Genomic DNA, 23,859 nt, shown 5'->3' on the forward strand with positions numbered 1-23,859 from the left:
ACCATGCTGGTGCTGCCTTCAAAATACATCCAAGACCTGACCACCCCTCCGCACCTCCAGGGCTACTGCCCCTGCCCCTTTCACTTTCTCATCTGGGTAACTGCAGAGACTGGAACCCGCTCCACTTTCACTCACTTCCTTTCATCTATCTGCAACTCGGCAGCCAGAGCGATCCTTTTAAGAAATATGTATGTTATGTACTCACTTTGGCAGCACATATACTAAAATCTGAACAACACACAGGTTAGCATGGCCAATAAAAAAAAAGAAAGACATACATTATTTTACTTCTTTTCTCAAAATCCTGCAATGGCTTCTCATTTCTCTGAAAGTCAAAGTCTTGAGCCCTGAACTACGTGGTCCCCCACTGCCTCTCTGACTTATTCTCTTTCCATTCTCCCCCGGGACACTCTGCCCCAGCCCCATTGCCTTTTGGCTGTGACTTGAACACACTAGGTATGTTTTTGCACTTCTGCTTTACATCCATGGGGCTCACTCCATAGTTTCTTTCATGTCTTATTCAAATCTTGCCTTTTCAATGTGGCCTGACATCCCTATTTAAAATTGCAATTACAGGGACAGCCACAGTGGCTCACATCTGTAATCCTAGCACTCCGGGAGGCCGAAGTGGATTGCTTGAGCTCAGGAATTCCAGACCAGCCTGAGCAAGAGCAAGATCCCATCTTGCTGGGAGTTGTGGTGGACACCTGTAGTCCCAGCTACTTGGGAGGCTGAGGCAAGAGAATTGCTTGAGCTCAAGAGGTTGAGGTTGCTGTGAGCTATGATGCTATAGCACTCTACGGAGGGCAACAAATTGAGACTCTGTCTCAAAAAAAAAAATAGTAAAATAAAATAAAATTGCAATCACAATTCCCCCACTCTTTCTGAACTTCTTACCCTGCTTTGTTATTTCCCCCAGAGTACTTAGCCCCTCCTACTATACTATTCTAACCATAACAGACAAACAAATACGATTATTTGTTATGCTTATTATTATTATTTTTTGAGCTACAATCTCACTATGTCACCCTCAGTATAGTGCTGTAGCGTCATAGCTCACAGCAACCTCAAACTCATGGGCTTATGAGATTCTCTTGCCTCAGCTTCCCAAGTAGCTGGGACTACAGGCGCCCATCACAGCGCCTGGCTATTTTTTTGTTGCAGTTTGGCCAGGGCCAGGTTCAAAATTGCCACCCTCAGTATATGGGGCTGGTACCCTACTCACTGAGCCATAGGCTCCACCCACATCTTTATCTCTTCAACAATTTAAGCTCCTTGAAGGCAGGGATCTTTGCCTGTTTTGTTCACTATGGTTAGTACAGGATATGGCACAGAGTAGATGCTCACTCAGTAAATATCTTGAATTTTTGATATGAATGAATGAATGAATCAATACCCTTATTCCAACAACTAACATCTTACAGTTTTCTAATCAATACTATAACTTCATTATAGTATTGGGTGTGGAGGTGAATAAAGAATCAGAGAATCTGGGCTGGCAATTCAGCATGATTCAAGCCTGACTTCTTGATCAGGACTGTGATAAGGCTGCTGTTAGATCTATTATCTTTTGTCAATTAGACCAGGGCTGATTAACAGCCTGTCTTTGCACCTTATACTCCATTTTGCTATAAAATCACCTAAAGACATGGTCTCAGTGGACACATGGATTGATCATCGTAGGACATTAGGGAAGAGCTTAACCAGCTGCTTCTCTATCAATAGTAAGGACTACCAGCTTCCCTCATTTGTCATACACTCCTCCTTCAAACCCCTCTTCCCAGCTCAGCCAAGTCCCTCAGTTTCCCTCAAGGTTCATCATATGAACCCTACTCTGGATATTCATTTCTACTCTCGTGAGTAACAGAATCCAAGCCAAGTTTAGCTTAATTAAAAATAAATACATTTTTCTGAGCGTGATAAGCTCACACCTGTAATCCTGGTGCTTTAGAAGGCTCACTTGAGCCCAGGAGGCTACAGTGAGCTATGATGATGCCACTGCACTTCAGCCTGGGTGAAAGAGCAAGACTTATTCTCTAAAAAAAATAAATAAATAAAGGAATCATGGGGAACTTGATAACATTTATTGAACTTCTAGATACAAGGCATTGAGTTGAGTATGTTTTTCCCATACTTTCACCTCATTTAATCCCTCCAATAACCTTGCTATGTAGGTACTACTATGATATTCTCCCTTAAGAACGAGGAAACTGGCTGGTGTATCATTGAGTGACTTGCTCAAAGTCTTAAAGCCAGTTGACAGTGAAGCCAGGGTTCCTATCTAGGCAGGAAAGTTGTGGCTGAGCAGGGAATGCTCAGGGAGGTGGAAGCACAGAGGACAGAGGTGTTCTGGAAACTCTCCCAATTCTTCTAGGCACTCTGCTCCTTTGTCCCACCTGATTCCCACCCGAAAGCTCCCGTCTTCTCTGTATTGATGCCTTCAGCTGAGACTGTCTGAGAGATGGCTGCTGCAGCTCAGTCTCCACTGTCCCTATCCTGGGTCTGCCCGATTACCCCTTACCCTGGACTCTCTGTGTGGCTGGATCTGCCTCCTGTTTGGCACAGAGTTCTGGCCCAAGCATCATGTCCTATTTCTTTATTTTTATTTATTTATTTATTTATTTTTGTGTGTGTGTGTCTTGATGTGTTTATTTGGGCAGGGTGAGAGGGCCCTGAATGTAGAAGAAAGTGCTAGGCCTCTTGATGGTGACATGTGGCTTGAGCTGGCCAAGCAGAACCTGGTAGGGCAGTGGGAACTTGACCTTGAAGTCATGAAGCTGGGTGACTGTGGGCCTGTAGTACTTGCTGACAGCAGTCTCCTCCACCTTCAGGGTCTGGGCCAAGTGGACTCAGGTACCTGTGCCTGGGTATGTAGAAAAGGAGAGAGGAGGTTACTGCCCTGGATGGGATCTGGGGCAAACCTCCATTGAGTGCCTGCTTGGTGGCCTGGCACAACTTGTCAGGCACAGCGATTACCTGGTAACCCTGACTTGGGGCTGACTAGGGAACTGGGTGGCTGAAACCTCTGGCTCCAGCAAGCCCTGACCTCCAAATTCACTTTGAGGGGCATAACCTCAGCTCCCCACGGGGGTTTGCTGTTAGCACCCCTGTTTAAACAACTGCTACAAGGAACAGCAATTCTTGCGTTTTGGATTTAGGTGCTACATGTCCTCTTTTTTGTTACTATTGTTTAAGAGGTGGGGCTGTGCTGTGTTCCCCAGGCTGGAGAGTAGTGGCTGTTCACAGGCACAATTATAGTGCACTGTGGCCTTGAACTCCTGGCTTCCAGTGATCCTCCCACCTTAGTCTTCCAAGTAGCTGGGACTACAGGTACGCACTGCATCACCATGCTGGGTTCGTGTCCTCACTATCTGGCCCCACCTGCCTCTCTGGCTGGGTCTTTTTTTTTTTTTTTGAGACTGAGTCTCACTATGTCGCCCTTGGTAGAGCGCCATGGCATCACAGCTCACAGCAACCTCAAACTCTTGGGCTCAAGCGATCCTCTTATCTCAGCCTCCCAAGTAGCTGGGACTACAGATGCCTGCCACAACAGCTGGGTATTTTTAGAGATGGGGTCTTGCTCTTGCTCTGACTGGTCTTGAACTCCTGAACTCAAGCAATCCATCTGCCTCAGCCTCCCAGAGTGCTAGAGGCAGGCATGAGCCACTGTAGCTGGCCCTGGCTGGGTCTTCGTTGGGTACTATGCATGCTCTAGCTGTGCCACACCTCTTATGGCTCCCAACAAGCCCGCACTTCCACAGTGTTGTACCTCTGCTCTGAATGACTCTCCTTCCCATCACTTCCTGGAACACTCCTACACATCTTTCAAGGCTCAGTTTGAATGTCACCTTCCCTGTGATGACTTTCCCTATTGGCCCAAACTCATTCCCTTCCTTCTCAGTGGTCTCATAGAACCTGGTGCACACATCTCTTGTGGCAGTCATTGCACTGAACTGTAATCATATGTTTCTGTGTTTGCTGCTCCGCTACAAAATGGTGGTGTGGACAGGACCATGCTTTATGTACCTGGTGCCAGTTATAGGTTGGCGCTCCATAGATGTGAGTGAGTGAGTGGTGGGGTTGATCTCAGCCTGAGAGGAGCTCCCCACCTGCACCTTCCTGGAACAATCTGCAGAGGGCAGTCTCACACTACGCGTGGCTGCTCTAGACTCTGCCCAGGTGTTTTTCTTCTACCATATGCAGCTCAGATAGATAGATACGTGGATGGGTGGTGGATGGATGGATGGATGAACTGGTAGTTGGATGGATAGTAGAGTGGGCACATTGCCCATGGGCTCTGGAGTTGATGAGCTATGGGACCTGCGAATCTAATCAAGCTAATTTAGGCACTGGCCCTGCTGGCCTGTCCCTTAGGCACAGTGGCTTAGGGTCAAGGGACAATGATTGAAAACTGGAAAAATGTTTTCAAAATGAAAGAGGAATATTGCAAAATGGAATCAGATAAAGATTGAAATAAATGGCTACAAAGCAAAATACTAACCAATCAATTGCAACTCAACTTACATATAATTTGTGTATAAATTGCATTTCATGTGGGATGTGAGTGCATTTTAATATTTGTGACATGATATAACCACTCTGAAAGTATCGACAACTCTTGACATCCTTGGAAAGGGCCTTTGAGGGAGTGGGAGTGTTAAATTGAGCCCCAGACTCCCCAGCAGGGGGCTCTGGGCACTGCTTTTTTTAAGCTCAAGCGTCCTGGAGCCAGACCCTGAAGGTCCAGCCCCCCTCTTCCTGCTGTGGACTCTGGAACTGAGTTGATAGGACAACGGTCCGAAACGCAAGCTGCCCACAGCCACCATCTTTCCTGATCTCCAGGTAGCATGGGAAAGGGGTGATGTGTCATTTGGTTAAGTTCCTACACAGGGGAGATATTGAATAGGAAGAGGCTCTGGCTCTTGATTCTTGGCTGGGTGGGGGATGGAAAGGATAGGGGACAAGAACAGAACCAATTGTCTCAGAATTCAATTCCGAATCAGTCAGGGACTCTACAGTGCTGGGCAGTGGCCAGGGAGGCTTCTGGGAAGGGGCAGCATTTTTTTTTTTTTTTTTTGAGACAGAGCCTCAAGCCGTCACCCTGGGTAGAGTGCTCTGGCATCACAGCTCACAGCAACCTCCAATTCCTGGGCTCAAGCGATTCTCCTGCCTCCGCCTTGCAGGTAGCTGGGACTACAGGTGCCCGCTACAACACCTGGCTTTTTTTTTTTTGCAGTTTTTGGCTGCGGTGGATTTGAACCCACCACCTCCAGTATATGGGGCCAACGCCCTACTCCTTGAGCCACAGGCACTGCCCTACCTGGCTATTTTTTGATTGCAGCCATCATTGTTGTTTGGCAGGCCCAGGCTGGATTTGAACCCACCAGCTGAGGTGTATGTGGCTGGCGCCTTAGCCCCTTGGGCCACAGGTGCTGAGCCGGGAAGGGTGGGCATTTTGAGTGGCAAGTCAGACGAGGCAGTGTCCGGCAGTCAGTAGGTGGAGCATCCTGAAAGAGCAGTAGAGAAGGAAAGGGAAGCCAATTGGCTAAGCTATCCAAGCTTTGCAGAATGCCTGGGGTACTACTGCCTATGGGGTGGAACATTAAGAGAACCCAACCACGGATGTTCACAGGGCGTTTCTCCACTGTTCCTCAATAGGAATTCAGTGCTGAGTTCCTATCAATACCCACTGACAGGCGTAATATTTCCCTAGATATCATTTCCCTAAAAGGAATTTTGACTGCTGGGCATGGTGGCTCATGCCTATAGTCCCAGGGACTAGTGAAGCTGAGGCGGGAGGAATGAGACCAGCCTCGCTCGGCAACATAGTGAGAGCCCTCTTTAAAAAAGTAAATTTTTCTTGAAATGTTTTATTTGTTTATTTTTGAGACAGAGTCTTATTCTGTCACTCAGAGTAGGGTGCCATGGTGTTACAGCTCACAACAACCTCAAACTCCTGGGATTAAGAGATTCTCTTGCCTCAGCCTCCTGAGTAGCTGGGACTACAGGTGCCCACCACAATGCCCAGCTAGGTTTACTATTTTTAGTAGACATGCGGTCTCACTCTTGCTCAGGCTGGTCTCAAACTCCTAACCTCAAGCAATCCACCCACTTCAGCCTCCCAAAGTGCTAAGATTACAGGTATGAGCCACCTCTCCTGCCCTGTTAAAGTGTTGTTTTTTTTTTTGTAGAGACAGAGTCTCACTGTACTGCCCTCAGGTAGAGTGCCGTGGCGTCACACGGCTCACAGCAACCTCTAACTCTTGGGCTTACGCGATTCTCTTGCCTCAGCCTCCTGAGTAGCTGGGACTACAGGCGCCCGCCACAACACCCACCTATTGTTTTGTTTTTTTTTTGTTATTGTTGTTGCAGTTTGGCCGGGGCTGGGTTTGAACCCGCCACCCTCGGCATATGGGGCGCCGCCCTGTTAAAGTGTTTTCAAAGTACTGGGGCGGTGCCTATGGCTCAATGGGTAGGGCACCAGCCCCATATACCAAGGGTGGCGGGTTTGAACCCGGCCCCGGCCAAACTGCAACAAATAATGGCCGGGCATTGTGGTGGGCGCCTGTAGTCCCAGGTACTCCAGAGGCTGAGGCAAGAGAATCACTTAAGCCCAAGAGTTTGAGGTTGCTGTGAGCTGTGACATCACAGCACTCACTGAGGGTGACATAGTGAACTCTGTCTCCAAAAACAAAACAAAACAAAAACATATTCTTTTGTATGGCTCCTATAACTCAGTGAGTAGGGCACTGGCCCCATATACTGAGGGTGGCAGGTTCGAACCCGGCCCTGGCCAAACTGCAACAAAAAATAGCCAGGCGTTGTGGTGGGCACCTGTAGTCCCAGATATTTAGGAGGCTGAGGCAAGAGAATCGCCAAAGCCTAAGAGCTGGAGGTTGCTGTGAGCTGTGACACCACAGCACTCTACTGAGGGTGACAAAGTGAGACGCTGTCTTTCTTTTTTTTTTTTTTTGTAGAGACAGAGTCTCACTTTATGGCCCTCGGTAGAGTGCCGTGGCATCACACAGCTCACAGCAACCTCCAATTCCTGGGCTTAGGCGATTCTCCTGCTTCAGCCTCCCGAGTAGCTGGGACTACAGGTGCCCGCCACAACGCCCGGCTATTTTTTTTTTGTTGCAGTTTGGCCGGGACTGGGTTTGAACCTGCCACCCTCGGCATATGAGGCCGGCGCCCTGCTCACTGAGCCACAGGCGCTGCCCGTGAGATGCTGTCTTTAAAAAATAAATTTTTTTTGTTAAGAGGTAACATCTCATATTAAGTGTTCTTATCACAATAAAGTATCTCCGAAAAAAGAATAAAAGAGAAGGAGATACTATGTGACAGACGTGAAAGAACAGCAAAATAATTCTGTCGCTCAGGATGTATTAGCAGAGACTGAGGTTGGCTAGAGGAAGAATTTCCCAACAACAAAGGTTGTGAAGCTCTGAGCAAACTGTTAAAATTCCTCCTCAGTTTCTTCTGAAGAGAAGTTTTCATCTCTGGATGGTCATTTCTGGAGGCAGGAGCCTGGATGAGATGCCCTGGTGATGGGGAGGACTGTTTGTTTATTGAATCTATGACAGCTGATTAACAACACCCTTGCAGATGCTGTGTCTGGCACTGGCTGGGGTTTATAACCAGGAGTGTCTGCATTTCCAAGATCCTCATGTATAGTTGTTTCTTGGACTCGAGTTAATTTTTGTTTCAAAGGTATCTCCTGGGCCCAGATCCAAATGTTCCCACTGCTTGACATCAATAGTTGCTTCTGGGGCTGGACGTGATGGCTCACGCCTGTAATCCTAGCACTCTGGGAGGCTGAGGAGGATGGATGGCTTGAGCTCAGGAGTTTGAGACCAGCTCAAGCAGGAGTGAGACCCTATCTCTAAAACTAGCTGGGTGTTGTGGTGGCCATCCGTAGTCCCAGCTACTTGGGAGGCTGAGGCAAGTGGATCACTTGAGCCCAAGAGTTTGAGGTTGCTGTGAGCTATGCCACCATGGCACCCTACCGAGGGCAATAAAATGAGACTCTGTCTTAAAAAAAACAAAACAACAAAACAGTTGCTTCTCTTTGGTTAAGCAGGAGCTGAACTGCAGAAACTTCCAGAAAGAAGGAAAGAAGGAAGGAAGAGAAGGAGGGAGAGGGAGGGAAGGAGAGGTTGGTTGGGTGAGGCAGTAGGGATGGGTACCCCAGTGATGGGGGTTGGTCTGGCTGGTCACTAGGGTCTCTTTTCGGGATTTGTCCAGGCTGAGCTAGGAGGCCAGGCTATTAACAAAGGAGGTGTTACTGAATGTTAGCTGAAGGGATGGCAAGTGGTGAGGGAGGCTCTGGTCTGGCAAATCTTATCTTCCGGAAAGTTTAAGAGTCACTGTCACTTGCAGGGAATTTCCTGCACTGTGAACTTTATTGCAGAGAGGACAAAGGCTGGATAGGAGGAAGTTAGACTCAGGCTTCACACTCACCCCTCCCACTCTGCCACAGCTGAGTTTGCTGTTTCCCCAAACAGTATGGTGTTAAAAACCTAAACCCTGGTCCAGCCTGGCCTCCTGCACCTGTGCAACCTTCAAGTCTTTATCCTCACTAAGCCTTGGTTCCCTTGTCCAGGAAAGGGTTTAATAACAGCCCTTATTTAGGGTAAGCACTTAACACGTGCTGGGTTTGAATAGTACAGGGTGGCCATAAAGTTTGTGTGCAATTTGAAACAGCGTGCAATTTCAAATTGCACATGAATTTAATGGCTACTCTGTACAATAAGTGACGAATCCTGGTGCCAGAGATTTGCAGGGAAGGAACAGAGAACACAGAGCCGGTCCCTGTGCTTGGGAGCCGAGGAACAAGATGGGCACATATGCAAAGAAATATGTGATTGCCTCAGCTAGTTAACTGTGGGGAGCAAAAATGTCCGTCTTGGTGACAATTTCTAGTTCCCCCTTGCAGTGTGTTTTGTCACATTTTGCATTGGTTTTCTCTTTGGGTCTGTTTTGAGATGTTATTCAAATGAACGTGTGTCCCCAGGGCTCCCCCTGGCTGTCAGCAGGAAGCACAAGGTGGTGACACTGGTCAGAACATGTTCTGAGCCCGCTGGCAGGCAAGGATCACTGAATCCAACATGAAATCACAGCATGAACCAGGCCCCAGTGTGCACAGGAGCCAGGGAAGGCTTCCAGGTAGAAGGGGTTTCTCCATGTACTTAAAGGAGATTATTGGCTCAGGCAAAGATTAGAGGGTTTGAAGAAGGTTAAAAAGATAAGCCCCAAGAAGCATCGAGGTAGAGAAAGCCCTGGGGAGCTCGGAGAGATTCTCTTTTTGGAGAAATAGACCAAGCGGCGGGTCACGGGGGGCAGGGCAGAGAACATCCCAGGGAGCAGATGTTGAAGGTGGGTTAGACCCCGACAACGGATGTGAAATATTGACCCAGTAAAAAGTGCCTGGTGTTTGCACAGGCCAAACTGGTGCAGCAGCTTCCGGCTTTCGCAGCAGGAGGTGTCAGAAGGTGCCTAGGTCCAGAGGTCACCCGCATGCTTTCCCTGGGCCAGCACTCAGTCTCCCTAACTGGAGACAGATCTTCAGGGCGAATTTAAAGAAGGATGCCTGTGTTGAAAATCAAGGCAGGCACGCACGTGAACATACAACACATTTGCACATATATGGTCTTTTTTTATTTTTGAAAGCTCACCTATACATAGAAACAACAGGTAGATGTAACTATATTGATTGTAATTTTCTACTCTGTGTGTTTTTCTTCCTTCCTTCCTTCCTTCTTTCTTTTCTTTTCTTTTTTTTTTAAGAGTCTCACTATGTTGCCCTTGGTAGAATGCTGTGGCATCACAGCTCACAGTAACCTCCAACTCCTGGGCTTAAGCGATTCTCCTGCCTCAGCCTCCTGAGTAGCTGGGACTACAGGCGCCCGCCACAAGGCCTGGCTATTTTTTGGTTGCAGATGTCATTGTTGTTTAGCAGGCCCAGGCTGGGTTCGAACCCGTCAGCCTCAGTCAGGCTGGCACCCTATTCACTGAGTTACGGGCTCTGAGCCCAACTCTGCATTTCAAATGTTCTTTCATAGGAATACATTTTTTTCAAAAGAGAAAACAAAGGTTTCTTTTTAGCCCTTCTCCTATAAGCATGACACTATTGAATTCATTTTCTGAGTCTGTTTTCTTGCTTGACTTGCAGGCTGCCTCTTTTCTCCTGGTTTTTCTTCCCTTCTTGGGCAGCCTCTGGTCTCCAGCCTAACCCCCAAGGCTGGCATTATTCAGGGTCTGCCTTCAGCCCACACTTTCTGCCTCCTGTCTTCAGGTTAGCTTGCCCACTCCTCTTCAGCTGTACCACTGTTGGGAACAACTTGTAGCTCTAGCCCAGGTCTTTATTATTATTATTTTTTTTTTTGAGACTCAAGCTGTCGCCCTGGGTAGAGTGCCATGGCATCACAGCTCACAGCAACCTCCAACTCCTGGGCTCAAGCGATTCTCCTGCCTCTGCCTCCCAAGTAGCTGGGACCACAGGCACCTGCCACGATGCCCGGTTATTTATTTTTGTTTGTGTTGCAGCCGTCATTGTTGTTTGGTGGGTCCGGGCTGTATTTGAACCCACCAGCTCAGGTGTATGTAGCTGGCGCCTTAGCCGCTTGAGCCACAGGTGCCGAGCATCTAGCCCAGGTCTTTGCTGAAACATTTATCTTGTTGCCTACTCACTATCTTGACAAGCCCTCCAATTCAAAATGCTTTAAACTTGAACTTCCTTCTTTTAAGGCTCCTTTTCCTTCTGTGTTGTCTCAGAATTCTAGTAACCAGCTATTTGCTCCTACCTCTCTAGAGTGGGTTAGGTGACGCCCCCCAATGTCCACATCTTAATCTCTGGGACCTGTGATTATTATATTTGTGCTTATTATATATAATCCAGGGGTCCTCAAAGTTTTTAAACAGGGGGCTAGTTCACTGTCCCTCAGACTGTTGGAGGGCCGGACTATAGTTTTAAAAAAAAAAACTACGAACAAATTCCTATGCACACTGCACATATCTTATTTTGAAGTAAAAAAACAAAATGGGAACAAATACAATGACACCACCTCACGTGGCCCACGGGCCGCAGTTTGAGGACCCCCTGATACAATTGATATTATACTTTTCTTTTTTTTAGAGACAGAGTCTCTCTTTATCGCTCTTGGTAGAGTGCTGTGGTGTCACAGCTCACAGCAACCTCCAACTCCTGGGCTTAAGCGATTCTCTTACCTCAGCCTCCCGAGTAGCTGGGACTACAGGCGCCCACCACAATGCCCAGCTATTTTTTTGTTGCAGTTTGGCTAGGGCCGGGTTTGAACCCGCCACCCTTGGTATATGGGGCCAACACCCTACCCACTGAGCCACAGGCACCACCAGGAGCTGTTCTTTTTTTAAAATTAAAAATTTAAAAAAAAACCCTTTTGAGATAATTGCAAATTCACATGTAGTTATTTTTTTTATTTGTTTTGTTGTTGTGCCCTGGGTAGAGTGCTGTCATATCATAGCTCACAGAAACCTCAAACTCTTGGACTCAAGCAATCCTCTTGCCTTAGCCTCTCCAAGTGGCTGGGATTATAGGTGCCCTTCAAAATACCCAGCTAGTTTTCCTAGTATTTATTTGTTTATTTATTTATTTATTGAAACAGAGTTTTATCATGTCACCGTCCATAGAGTGCTGTGACATCACAGCTCACAGCAACCTCCAACTCTTGGGCTTAAGCGTTTCTCTTGCCTCAGCCTCCCAAGTAGCTGGGACTATAGGCGCCAGTCACAATGCCCGGCTATCTTTTTTTTTTTTGAGAGAGAGTCTCACTATGTCACCCTTGGTAGAGTGCTGTGCCGTCCAAGCTCATAGCAACCTCCAACTCTTGGGCTTAAGTGATTGTCTTACCTCAGCCTCCCGAGTAGCTGGGACTACAGGCACCCGCCACAACACCCAGCTAGTTTTTGGTTGCAGTTGTCATTGTTGTTTAGCAGGCCCAGGCCCGGCTCAAATCCGCTAGCCTTAGTGTATGTGGCTGGCGCCCTACCCACTGAGCTATGGGCGCCGCCCTGGCTATTTTTTTGTTGTTATTATCATTGTTTAGCAGGCTTAGGTTGGGTTTGAACTCACCAGCCCCAGTGCATGTGGCCAGTGCCCTAACCACTGAGCTACTGGCGCCGAGGCTAATTTTCCCATTTTTAGTAGAGACAGGGTCTTGCTCTTGCTCAGGCTGGTCTCGAACTCCTGAACTATGTAGATACACCCTCTCCAGCCTCCCAGAGTGCTAGGATTACAGGCATGAACCACCATGCTGGGCCAATTTGCAGGTAGTTGTAAACAATACAGAGAGATCCCATGTACTCTACACAGTTTCTCCCAGTGGTGACATCTTATAAAACCTGAGTACAGGGGAGCACCTGTGGCTCAAGCAGTAGGGCGCCGGTCCCATATGCCGGAGGTGGCGGATTCAAACCTAGCCCCGGCCAAAAACCACAAAAAAAAACAAAACAAAACAAAAAAAAACTTGAGTACAATAACACAGCTAGGATATCAATACAGATAAAATCCACAAATCTTGAGCACCGCCTGTGGCTCAGTGGGCAGGGCACGGCCCCATATACTGAGGGTGGCAGGTTCAAACCCGGCCCCGGCCAAACTGCAACAAAAATATAGCCCGGCATTGTGGGGGGTGCCTGTAGTCCCAGCTACTTGGGAGGCTGAGGCAAGGGAATTGCCTAAGCCCAGGAGTTGGAGGTTGCTGTTAGCTGTGTGACGCCTCGGCACTCTACTGAGGGCAATAAAGTGAAAACTGTCTCTACAAAAAAAAAAAAAGAAAAATCCACAAATCTTGTTCAGATTTTCCCAGTCTTTTTTTTTTTTTGGCTGGGGCTGGGTTTGAACCCGCCACCTCTGGCATATGGGGCTGGCCCCCACTCCTTTGAGCCACAGGTGCAGCCCAATTTTCCCAGTTTTAATTGTTTGCCTTTGTGCATGTTTAGTTCTAAGTTATTTTATCACATGCATAGGTTTGTGGATTGACTGCAGTAGTCCGTTCTACGGCCACAAGGAGTCCCTGCATGGTCCTTTTATAACAGTCTTTTCCTCCTTACCCCTAGAAACCTCTATTCTTTTTTTTTTTTGTAGAGACAGAGTCTCACTGTACCGCCCTCGGTAGAGTGCCGTGGCGTCACACCGCTCACAGCAACCTCCAACTCCTGGGCTTAAGTGATTCTCTTGCCTCAGCCTCCCGAGTAGCTGGGACTACAGGGAAACCCCTATTCTTTATTTCAACAATTTTGGAATTTGGAATCTTATACAAATAGACTATATGGTATGCAATTTTAATGTTTTTCAAATTTAGCATAATTCTCTGCAGATTTTTTTTTTTTTGAGACAGAGCCTCAAGCTGTTGCCCTCAGTAGAGTACCGTACTGTCACAGCTCACAGCAACCTCAAACTCTTGGGCTTAGGCGAATCTCTTGCCTCTGCCTCCCAAGTAGCTGGGACTACAGGCACCCACCACAACGCCCGGCTATTTTTTGGTTGCAGCCGTCATTGTTGTTTGGTGGGCCCAGGCTGGATTTGAACCCACCAGCTTAGGTGTATGTGGCTGGCGCCTTAGATGCTTGAGCCACAGGCACCGAGCCTTCCCTGCAGATTTTAATTAAATTAAAGCCTGTATAAAAGCTCCTTTTTATTGCTCTGTTGTGTTGTATCCTATTCCTTTTTACACTGTGACCTCCCAATTTTCCCCATCTAAGAGGGCCCAGTGTACCTACACCTCCTGGCCACAGCTGACTGAACAAGGAGTGAGCACTAGTTCACCCTAGCTGTGCCAATGGGTCCCTTCCTCAGGGAATCTAGAATTGGACTAAGAGATTCCCATTTCTTTCAAAACCTGGCTTTTTGGGGGAAAAGGGCTTGCAAACCCAGAGCTACTGATTTTGGTCGAGGAAGCATAAACAGTTGGCCTGCAGTGGAGTAGAGGTGTTCAGCCAGAGGCAGAAGAGTCCGGATGAGATGGCAGGAGAGATGTCTGCGTTTACAGAGTTCCAGCCCTAGCACTGGGAGTCTTGCAGCCTGGGATTGGAAGACGCTCCTATTACCTTTATAACCACAATTCTTCTCATCCCTCTGCTCTACCCCTCGTTAGCTCAAATAAGCATGTTAGATGTGACTCAACTAGATCGTGGCCTCTTTCAGGACAAAAATGGATTTTCTGTATTCTAGAATTTTTGCTTAAAAGTCATTTGCATTCTGGGCCTGCTTCTCCCTCCTGCTTGGAGAGAACCTCAGAACACATGGTCTCTACTTGCCATTTTGGTCTTTCTGCCTGTTCTAAAGGTCTCACAGCCTTTATGTCTTTAATTTGCAGGATGACTTTCCTTATATTTTTGTCCTTAAATTTATTTTACTCATACTTTCCCTATCAGATCAGGATACCCCTAAAACCTGAGGCTCATCCTACCCCATGCAGTTTGAGAGTTCTGCCCTGAGGGCAGAGAGAATGTCTTCATTAATCTTACAGATACTTCAGGGGAAGAACTTGTCTTCTACTTTTAAATCCTGGTTTGATACTAGCTCTGCACACTGTGGGTGCTTGATTGACTGAATAAACAATAAACTTTAGTTCCCTGGAGTGTCATATTCTTTCTTTCCACAGGGAGAAAGTAATAACATTAGGCAGAACAGGCTGGAACTCTTTGTTTGTTTTGCTTTGCAGTTTTTGGCTGGGGCTGGGTTTGAACCCACCACCTCCAGCATATGAGGCCAGCACCCTACTCCTTTGAGCCACAGGCGCCGTCCCTAGGAACTCTTAATGTGATTACCTGGGATTTGTGGGCCAGTGACTCTTTCCCCAACTTTATTGGGTACATTCATCTCCCTGGACCCAAAAATGGGATGTGGCAGTCCCAGCTACTTGGGAGGCTGAGGCAAGAGAATGGCTTGAACCTGGGAGTTTGAGGCTGCTGGGAGCTAAGATACCACGGCAATCATACCAGGGTGACCAAGTGAGACTATCTCAAAAAAAAGCATGATTGAATGTTTTTTAGTTTATTTTGGTTGTGTAAACATCTCTACAATCAATTTTATAACATTTTATAACTCCCCCAAAGAAACTCCATACCCTACTACCACTCACTTCCCATTTCCTCCTAACTCCCTACCCCAAGAAATCATTCATCTATTTTGTTTTGTGGATTTGCCTATGATGGACATTTCATATTAATGGCATCATACAACACGTGATCTTTTTTTTTTTGAGACAGTCTTACTTTGTCACCCTCAGTAGAGTGCTGTGGTGTCATAGCTCATAGCAACCTCAAATTCTTGAGTTCAACTGATTCTCTTGCTTCAGCCTCCTGAGTAGCTATGACCACAGGTACCCACCACAACACCTGGCTATTTTTAGAGCCAGCATCTCAAGCTTGCTCAGGCTTGTCTTGAACTCATGAGCTTAGGCAATCCACTTTCCTCAGCTTCCCAGAGTGCTAGGATTGTAGGTGTGAGCCACTATGTCTGGCAATATGTGGTCTTTTTTTTTTTTTTTTTAGTTTTTATTTATTTATTTATTGCAGTTTTTGGCTGGGGCCAGGTTTAAACCCGCCACCCCCAGTATATGGGGTCGGCACCCTGCTCCTTGAGACACAGGCGTCGCCCAATATGTGGTCTTTTGTAACAGGCTTCTTTCATTTAACATGTTTTCAAGGTTCATCCACATTGTGACATATGTCAATTCTTCATTCCTTTTTATTGACAAATGATGTTCCATTGTATAGATATTGCATTTTATTTATTCATTTATCATGGGATGGACATTGACTTGTTTCCATTGTTAGCAAGTTATTTCTGCATGTTTCAACTTATTCATATATAAAAGTGAGAATTAATAGCTGCTTTGTCTCAGAGGATTATGGGAGATACACAGGGAATATAGGAAATACAATCTAAACCATAAAGCACTATAAAAATGTGAAGACATTTTAATATCTATATGACATCATATATATTATGATCCCAAGAGCCAGCATAACATCCCTGAGCTTATAGCCTATTGTTGGTTAACTTGGCAATTAGGTGAGCATCTCATTGGGTCATTTCATTTGTACATAGTCCATTTTGCATTTTTTCTAGGTAATGGACTGTATTTCTCAGCCCTGGCCTATCATCTCATCCACATCTGTTGCTAGGAAACCAAGTTAGAATATGCTTAGCTCAGTACAATCCACCGCCACTGGATAAACTCACTCGAATCACAGCAGAATATTTGAACATCAAGACAGTCACATTTCATACCAATTTTCACTAAGATCAAAGAAAAGGGCTGAAGTTATAGGTGTTAAGGGTCTAGGTTTAACATCGTGCCAACTCTTTATTTTAGGCTAGTGTTCTTTCATAATTGTGTGTGGCAGGGTGACTCTGCCTGCCTCCCCCCAGTCACCATGTACGTTTGCTAAGGTATTCCAAAAAATATTTTAATATTAGGGCAACACATCCACTCAGTGGGTAGGGTGCCGGCCACATACACCCAGGCTGGCAGGTTCAAACCCAGCCCAGGCCAGCTGAACAACAATGACAACTGCAAAAACAACAACAAAAATAGTGGGGCGTTGTGGCAGGTGCCTGTAGTCCCAGCTACTTGGGAGGCTGAGGCAAAGAATTGATTAAGCCCAAGAGTTTGAGGTTGCTGTGAGCTGTCGTGGCACAGCACTCTACCCAGGGCGACATAGTCTCAAAAAAAAAAAAATTTTTTTTTTAACATAAGATCAAGAGAAAATGAATTAGGAAAACCTGTTGCCATAGGTACAAAAAAAAAAATCCAATTGAAATATAAATACTATTTGCTCCCATTACTTTCTGCTATTTTTTGCAGGTTATTTTACGACTATAAAATGTTTGGGTACAGGTGGGATGGAACGAGAAGGCCAGGGTGGACAGTGGATTATGTAAGAATGACTGTTTCCTCTAACACTAGTGGCTGCCTGGAGCATAATGTCTCCCTTCAAAGCCTTGGTAAGAGCAGCTGGGAATAATGAATAGTGGTTAAAGATGCTTGGTTTTACATTCAGCAAAAAGGATCATTAACACCTCAGCTTTTTAACCCAAGCCTCTGGCAGGGCTCCTGCTGCTGTTGATAATCATGGTAACCCTCAGGGTAGCAGGAGCAAAGGGGTGGGTACTTCACCCAGAAAATGGTATTCACTGATCTGGATCCTGTGCACCACTGCTTCTCTTCATTCATGTGGTTAATTAAGAGCTGACTAATACAAAATAAATGAAACTGCAATTTTTCACTGGAACTATCTGGGGAGCGACAGAAATTTTGCTGGGAGGGCATGTACCAGAAAAACTCCTTTATTACCATCTCTCTGTTATATTTCCATTCTAGAATTAGTGTTAATGTCACATCTCATTCTCAAGGGGGCAAAAGGCTTGAGTCCAAAAGATATCTTATTGAAATGGTTAGATAGGAGAAGGAGTAATACAGTTTCATCTTCATTTTGTCAAGGGTGACATCAAAGCAAGGGGCTGTGACAAGGACAATACTGTTAGTCTAGGGCAGTGGTTCTCAAACTGTGGGTCGTGACCCATAGGAACTGTGTTAAAGGGCCGCAGCATTAGGAAGGTTGAGAACCACTGGTCTAGGGCATAACTCCCAATCACATCAAGGAAAACTGTAGTAGAAATGCTGATTATATAGTAGTTGGCTCAACCTTATTCATGACATCATGTTTCATATCATTCAGAAAGTTTTTATAAAAGTCTCTAATGACCAGTTGGTAGGCTGCCTGGGAGTCATTTCCATTTGCTCAGTCTCTGAGGGGAAAGAAAATAGAATTGCTTTCTTACAGTTCAATTAGGGCAATGTGGATAGAAGGCTTAGTTCACAAAGGGTGCCAAAATGCACGCTGCTCCTTTTCAAAAAATGCATGGAAAGTTAGAGCAAGAAGTCAGGGCCCCAGGGTTTTCCAACTAATGCTTCATTATCTCCCCCTTCCCCACCTCAATATGACACTTTTGTTGAATAGTTGAGACAGGTATACAGAAATCCTCAGTGAGGTCTGCAATTCCTACAGTCCTTTTGAGCATACTTTTAAAAATAAAAGACCATAACTGAAGGCTTATTTTAAATTACCTAAGTTCCTGAAATAGTAATTTATTTTTAGTATTAAAGAGATTAACAATAGTTGGCTCATTATTCTGACTTATCCATATTCAAACTCACCTGCTCAGAAAGTTGCAAACTCATAGAGTGTCTAATAACCCCTACCTAACCATTAAGAAAAGACAATAAGGAAAATGCCTATCAGAGGTATACAGAGAGAAAGGCTTTCTGCAACTGAAATATGATTTCCTGTCCACGGCTGAGGCATAAAATGCTTCTTTTGGGAGCTAAGAAATTAAAATGAGAAACCTGTGGTATCTAAATTGGATGTTTGAGTTCTCTGCTATGCCATTTTTGGCCAGTCTAATGCAATGAATTGGAGAAAGAGGTCTAAGGGGAAGGAAGGAATTCTCAGCCCCAGGGTTAGGACAGAGGACTGAGTACAAATATTCTCAAGGCCTGACCTTGAATGGTAGGTAGGACAACTTGGAAAACTAATCACCTATATCAATCAGGTCAGGCCTATTGTAAATACCCAGGTCAGTCCCACCCCAGGGCCCTTGTACTGGAGACTCTTGGAAGAAAGGGCACTAGAGGTGAGAGGATGATACACATACATCAAGAGTTATATGACTTAAGGTTGTAGCAACCCACAAGGATGGAAGTAGAAGCCCTTAACACTATCTTTCAGATAATCAACACGATTCCACCTTTAGGGGTAGCCGAGTAGATCCCCGATAATTTCAGGTTAGGTAGGATTTTGACTCATATAACTCATAGCAGAAGCTGTAGGTTCTACTCTAAAAAATCTATATACAGCATAGACCCACAAGTTTGGGACACTTATAGAGAGTGGCAGAACACATGGTCTTCAAAGATCTGCACCTCTCTTGCTGGGAAGACCTTGTCACAAATTGGACAATTCAGACAATGGGTCTGCATCTGCTGCTGCTCCAAGATGTGATCACAAATGCCATTAGCAAAATCTGAATTGCAGGTGGGGCATTTCTCGGTGGCGAGCTGGGAGGAAGAGCAAAGAGTCAGTATAAATGTAAGCTATTTGTGGCAGAGACACTTTCATCTTGTTTTCTACTGTATCCTCAGTGCCTGGCATCAGTGGATGAATGAACAGAATTCACATTTGGACACACTCCCTGGATTAAAGAGGCCTAATATTGCTAAGGCAGCCAACATAGCTTCCAGCTTGGAAGGGGCACTGGACACGTCTTATTTGGCTATCCAACTCCTTCACATTGCCTACCTATGCTACCAAACTCAACTCAGAGGTGGAGATCTTGGGAAGACTGCTGAAGGATGAACTGTGCTTTCTTTCCCCCACCTCAATAGGCTGCCCCAGCCTTGCACCCACAACAAACTGTTCTAGCTGACCTAAGGAGTTATCAAAATGAACCAGTCTCTCTGTGGGTCTCCCATGAACTGGAGCAAAGGGAAATTTTCTCTTTTGATTTGATGTGAGTAATCTCATGAATCAAATACTTACCAGGCTGAGGGAAGAACTCTCTTGGATACCTGAGGAGAATTAAAAAGATTCCATTCAATGAAGAAATATCATCCCTAGATTCTCTACCTATGTTCTAACAGACATTTTCTGTAGCTTTCATGATTCCCTTTCTCCTCCCGGCCTCTGACTCTCATCTGCATATATTTACATCCAACAGAGGGGATCTAGGTCAACAGTAAGGAGAAGAGAAAAAAATAATAAAATGGCATGTTCAATAACTATGTATATATGCTATATAATCAGAAAACACAATAAACTTGTTTTCGGAGCAGGAAAATAAATGAGATTTGAATAAAAATAGTAACAATTTAACAAGGAGACAATCTGAGAATAGATTTTAAGACTACATCTATGCAAACAGTTATTTTTCAAATTAAACACTTAAACACACACATATATATATATTTTTGCAAGTTTTGGTGGGGCTGGGTTTGAACCCGCCACCTCCAGCATATGGGGCTGGCGCCCTACTCCGTTGAGCCACAGGCACTGCCCTTTAAACACATATTTTTATTTTTATTTATTTATTTATTTTTATTTTTTTTGAGACAGAGCCTCAAGCTGTCGCCCTGGGTAGAGTTGCCATGGCATCACAGCTCACACAACCTCCAACTCCTGGGCTTAAACGAGTCTCCTGCCTCCGCCTCCCAAGTAGCTGGGACTACAGGCACCTGCCACAATGCCTGGCTATTTTTTGGTTGCAGCCATCATTGTTGTTTGGTGCGCCCTGGATGGATTCGAACCCACCAGCTCAGGTGTATGTGGCTGGTGCCTTAGCCGCTTGAGCCAGAGGCGCCGAGCCATAAACACATACTTTTAAAGGAGAAAAAAACTGGCTTGGTGCCTGTAGCTCAAGCAGCTAAGGTGCCAGCCACATACACCTGAGCTGGCGGGTTCGAATCCAGCCTAGGCCTGCCAAAGGAGAAAAGAACTTATTCCCCTGCCTATTGCAAACATCTGGTTGTGATTTTTAAGGTAATTTTACTGCTTTAAACTGTTTTTAAAAAGTCAATGAGATCTCATATCGCTTTTGGAGACAAAAGAGAAAAGCTCCCTGTTTGGCAAGCACATGGTGCCACAAAAGCCCCTGAGTGATAAGCATGGTTTCTCCCCTATTTCCCGCCCTACCACCCAGAATGGAGCCTGCTCCTGCTACTCTGGGTCAGGCTATTGTAGTGGCTGCCCCTTGTGCTTCCATTTTTAAGCCTTAATTAGCTTCCTCAGCTTTGTATGTGTATATTTTCTCCATAAAGACATTTCTCTGATTTATACATTTGGACTGTAGCCTCGGGACTCAATTTGTGTCTGCTGCCTCCAGGCAAATGATCTGATTTGCGTCTTCTGGATTCAGATTTATTTCTCAATTAACACTTCTCGCCTGGCAATCTTTCTATTGGGTCTTCAGCTTCTGCCCAGCAAGTCTTAACAATGAGACTGGTTTTAATTAGCATTTCAGAGAAAAAAAATTTAGTGAGGGGAAAGGGATGCAGGCAGGGGTCTTCCAGTAGCAAAGTTGTCTTACCAGAATATGGGTTTCCATAGGCAAGTCCTGCATTTTGTTTTGCACCTCCCTGCTCTGAAGTAGGCACGTGATGCAGCAAAGAGTCAAAATCCAGACCCATGTAACAGAGCAATCTGTTGTTCTCCTTCTTCAAAAGCTAAGGATAGAGTATTTATAGACATCTTGAAACACAAACATCAAAAGTGGCCAGCAGGAAGTGCCTAGGAGATGCCCATTATAGATAACTCTCAATTAACAATGTAGCACAATGAGCTACATTCCAAAGATCTGAGTTCTTTATATCTGAATTTAAATATATTTACTCAATCTTAAAATAGTAATATAAACTGGAATTTTCAATCTCTGAATTCATACCAATGGAAGTGGGGGGGAACAAAACTTGTGGCAAGAGCTATAATAAGACTGCAACTGTTGTTGTACTTTATTGAGAACAGAGTATCTTTCAATTTCCTTCCTATAACCATTTTCACACACAATATCATATCCATCTGAAATAATTTTCCTTTTTTTTTTATGCTTCATCCCACCAAATGGATATACTAACAGAGAGAATGAAAAGAAGGGAGGCCAGGAGGAAGATAACGAGAAAGAGAGCGGAGAGAACAGAATGAGTGGCATAGACAACATTTAAAGTTTTTAGGAAAAAAAAGAAAATTAGTAAATTTCCCTTAACATCTTAAGAGGACTTTACTACTACAGTTCCTTTTTTTTCTTTTTTGAGACAGAGTCTTGCTCTGTCATCTGGGCCAGAGTGCCATGGCCTGAGCCTAGCTCACAGCAACCTCAAACTTTTGGGGTCTAGTGATCCTCCTGCCTCAGCTCCCAGAGTAGCTGGGATTTCAGGTGCTTGCACCAGAGCTGGCTCATTTTTTCTGTTTTTAGTAGAGACCAGTCTTTTTTTTTTTTTTTTGTAGAGACAGAGTTTCACTTTATTGCCCTTGGCAGAGTGTCGTGGCGTCACACAGCTCACAGCAACCTCCAACTCCTGGGCTTAGGCGATTCTCCTGCCTCAGCCTCCCGAGTAGCTGGGACTACAGGCGCCCGCCACAACGCCCGGCTATTTTTTGGTTGCAGTTTGGCTGGGGCTGGGTTTGAACTCGCCACCCTCGGCATATGGGGCCGGCGCCCTACTCACTGAGCCACAGGCGCCGCCCGAGACCAGTCTTGCTACATTGCCCAGGCTCCATTCTCTTGATTTAGACAAGTATACCTTGATTTTTAAATGCCTGTTTTTCTTCAATTCAAGTGCAATTCAAGGCTGGGTTGGGATCGCTTGAACCCAGGAGTTGGGGGCTGCAGGGAGCTAAGATAGTTTCCAGCCTAGGCAAGAGAACAAAATCTGTCTCTTAAAAGAAAAAGAGAGAGAGAGAGAGAGAGAATGGGAAATAGATCCCAAAGCCTTCTGCAATCATGACACATTAGCATAAATGATATAATCAAAAGTAGGAATTATCAAGGGGGAATTAGTATGTGGGAGGTACGACGTTTCAGTATTGCAAGATAGAAAAGTTCTAGACTTAACACTACTGAACAGTACGCTTTAATAAGATAGTAAATATACATATATTTTTTGAGACAGAGCCTCAAGCAATTCTCCTGTGTCCGCCTCCCAAGTAGCTGGGACTACAGGTGCCCGCCACAACGCCTGGCTGTTTTTGGTTGTAGCCATCACTGTTGTTTTTGGTGGGCCCGGGCTGGATTCAAACCTGCCAGCTCAGGTGTATGTGGCTGGTGTCTTAGCTGTTTGAGCCACAGGCGCTGAGCCAATTTTTTTTTGAGACACAGTCTCATTTTGTTGCCCTTGGTAGAATGTCCTGGTGTCATAGCTCATAGCAATCTCAAACTCTTGGGCTTAAGTGATCCTCTTGCCTCAGGTTTTCATTTTTAGTAGAGCCAGGGTCTCACCCTTGCTCAGGCTGGTCTCGAACTTGTGAGCTCAAGCAATTACCCACCTTGGCCTCCCAGATTGCTAGGATTACAGGAGCGAGCCACTGTGCCAGGCCAAGATATAAATTTTATACAATGTGTTTTTAACCACAATTAAAAGCAAACGAACAAAAAAAGCAGAAATGATCACTTGGAGGCATAGCCCAGAAAGGTTACAGGGAGAAAAGAGATGGAGAACAGCAGTGTGGATACAGAAGTAGCAGCAAGAACACCCAGACAACTAACTTTTTTGATTCCAGGCAGAGTATGAGAATGAAATCAAGTACAACCACCTTATTTGTTGCCATATCATCTTCAATCAACTAATTAACAATAACTCAGTGATTAACACATAGCAGATAATAAATTCTGGTTGGATGAATGAACTGATGAATGAATGAATATACAGCATTTATTAGGGGCCTACCATGGGTCCAGAACTGGTGTAGACCACCACTTCTGCTCCTGGTTTGGCAGCAGAGAAAAAGGAAAAAGTTGTGCTGAAGGAAAAGGGTCCCCTGGCTAGCATAAAAATGATACAGGATATTACCCCGCCCCCCACCCCCCCAGGCATACCTATAATAGCTGTGAAGTTAAAAGCAAAAGTTAGGTCTCCCTCAATGCTGCTCCTTTCAAGGGGAATACTGCTATGCCAAACAAGTTTTAGTTGTAGAACACAGACAGGGTTTTATGGTAGATTAGAAAACCACATTAAATTTCCTCTCTGTTCAGGAGCATCCATATCACCCACTGTCCTAAAAAAGCCCTTTTATTTAACTTTTTATTACTACATCTTTGGGTCA

The 23,859-nt window shown here is 45.3% G+C and overlaps 1 protein-coding gene and 1 non-coding gene across 4 annotated transcripts in view; both read right to left on the bottom strand.

Moving 5' to 3' along the window:
• Positions 1-3,042: 3,042 nt before the first annotated feature.
• Positions 3,043-3,165, bottom strand: LOC128571425 (small nucleolar RNA SNORA68). Its single transcript, XR_008375841.1, has one exon. It is a non-coding gene; the product is annotated as a small nucleolar RNA SNORA68 (small nucleolar RNA).
• Positions 3,166-17,319: 14,154 nt separating this feature from the next.
• Positions 17,320-23,859, bottom strand: part of CALCOCO2 (calcium binding and coiled-coil domain 2) — a 42,265-nt gene continuing 35,725 nt past the window's right edge. For all 3 annotated transcript variants that reach the window (XM_053570126.1, XM_053570125.1, XM_053570123.1), the window contains exons 11-13: positions 21,131-21,266; positions 19,588-19,616; positions 17,320-19,106 (exon numbers count right to left, since the gene is read on the bottom strand). In XM_053570126.1, the coding sequence (XP_053426101.1) occupies positions 18,930-19,106; positions 19,588-19,616; positions 21,131-21,266 (342 nt within the window). In that variant the 3' untranslated portion in view covers positions 17,320-18,929. The remainder of the gene's footprint in view (positions 19,107-19,587; positions 19,617-21,130; positions 21,267-23,859) is intronic.

The sequence above is a fragment of the Nycticebus coucang genome, chromosome 18, assembly GCF_027406575.1.
Source record: "Nycticebus coucang isolate mNycCou1 chromosome 18, mNycCou1.pri, whole genome shotgun sequence".
Lineage (NCBI taxonomy): Eukaryota > Metazoa > Chordata > Mammalia > Primates > Lorisidae > Nycticebus > Nycticebus coucang.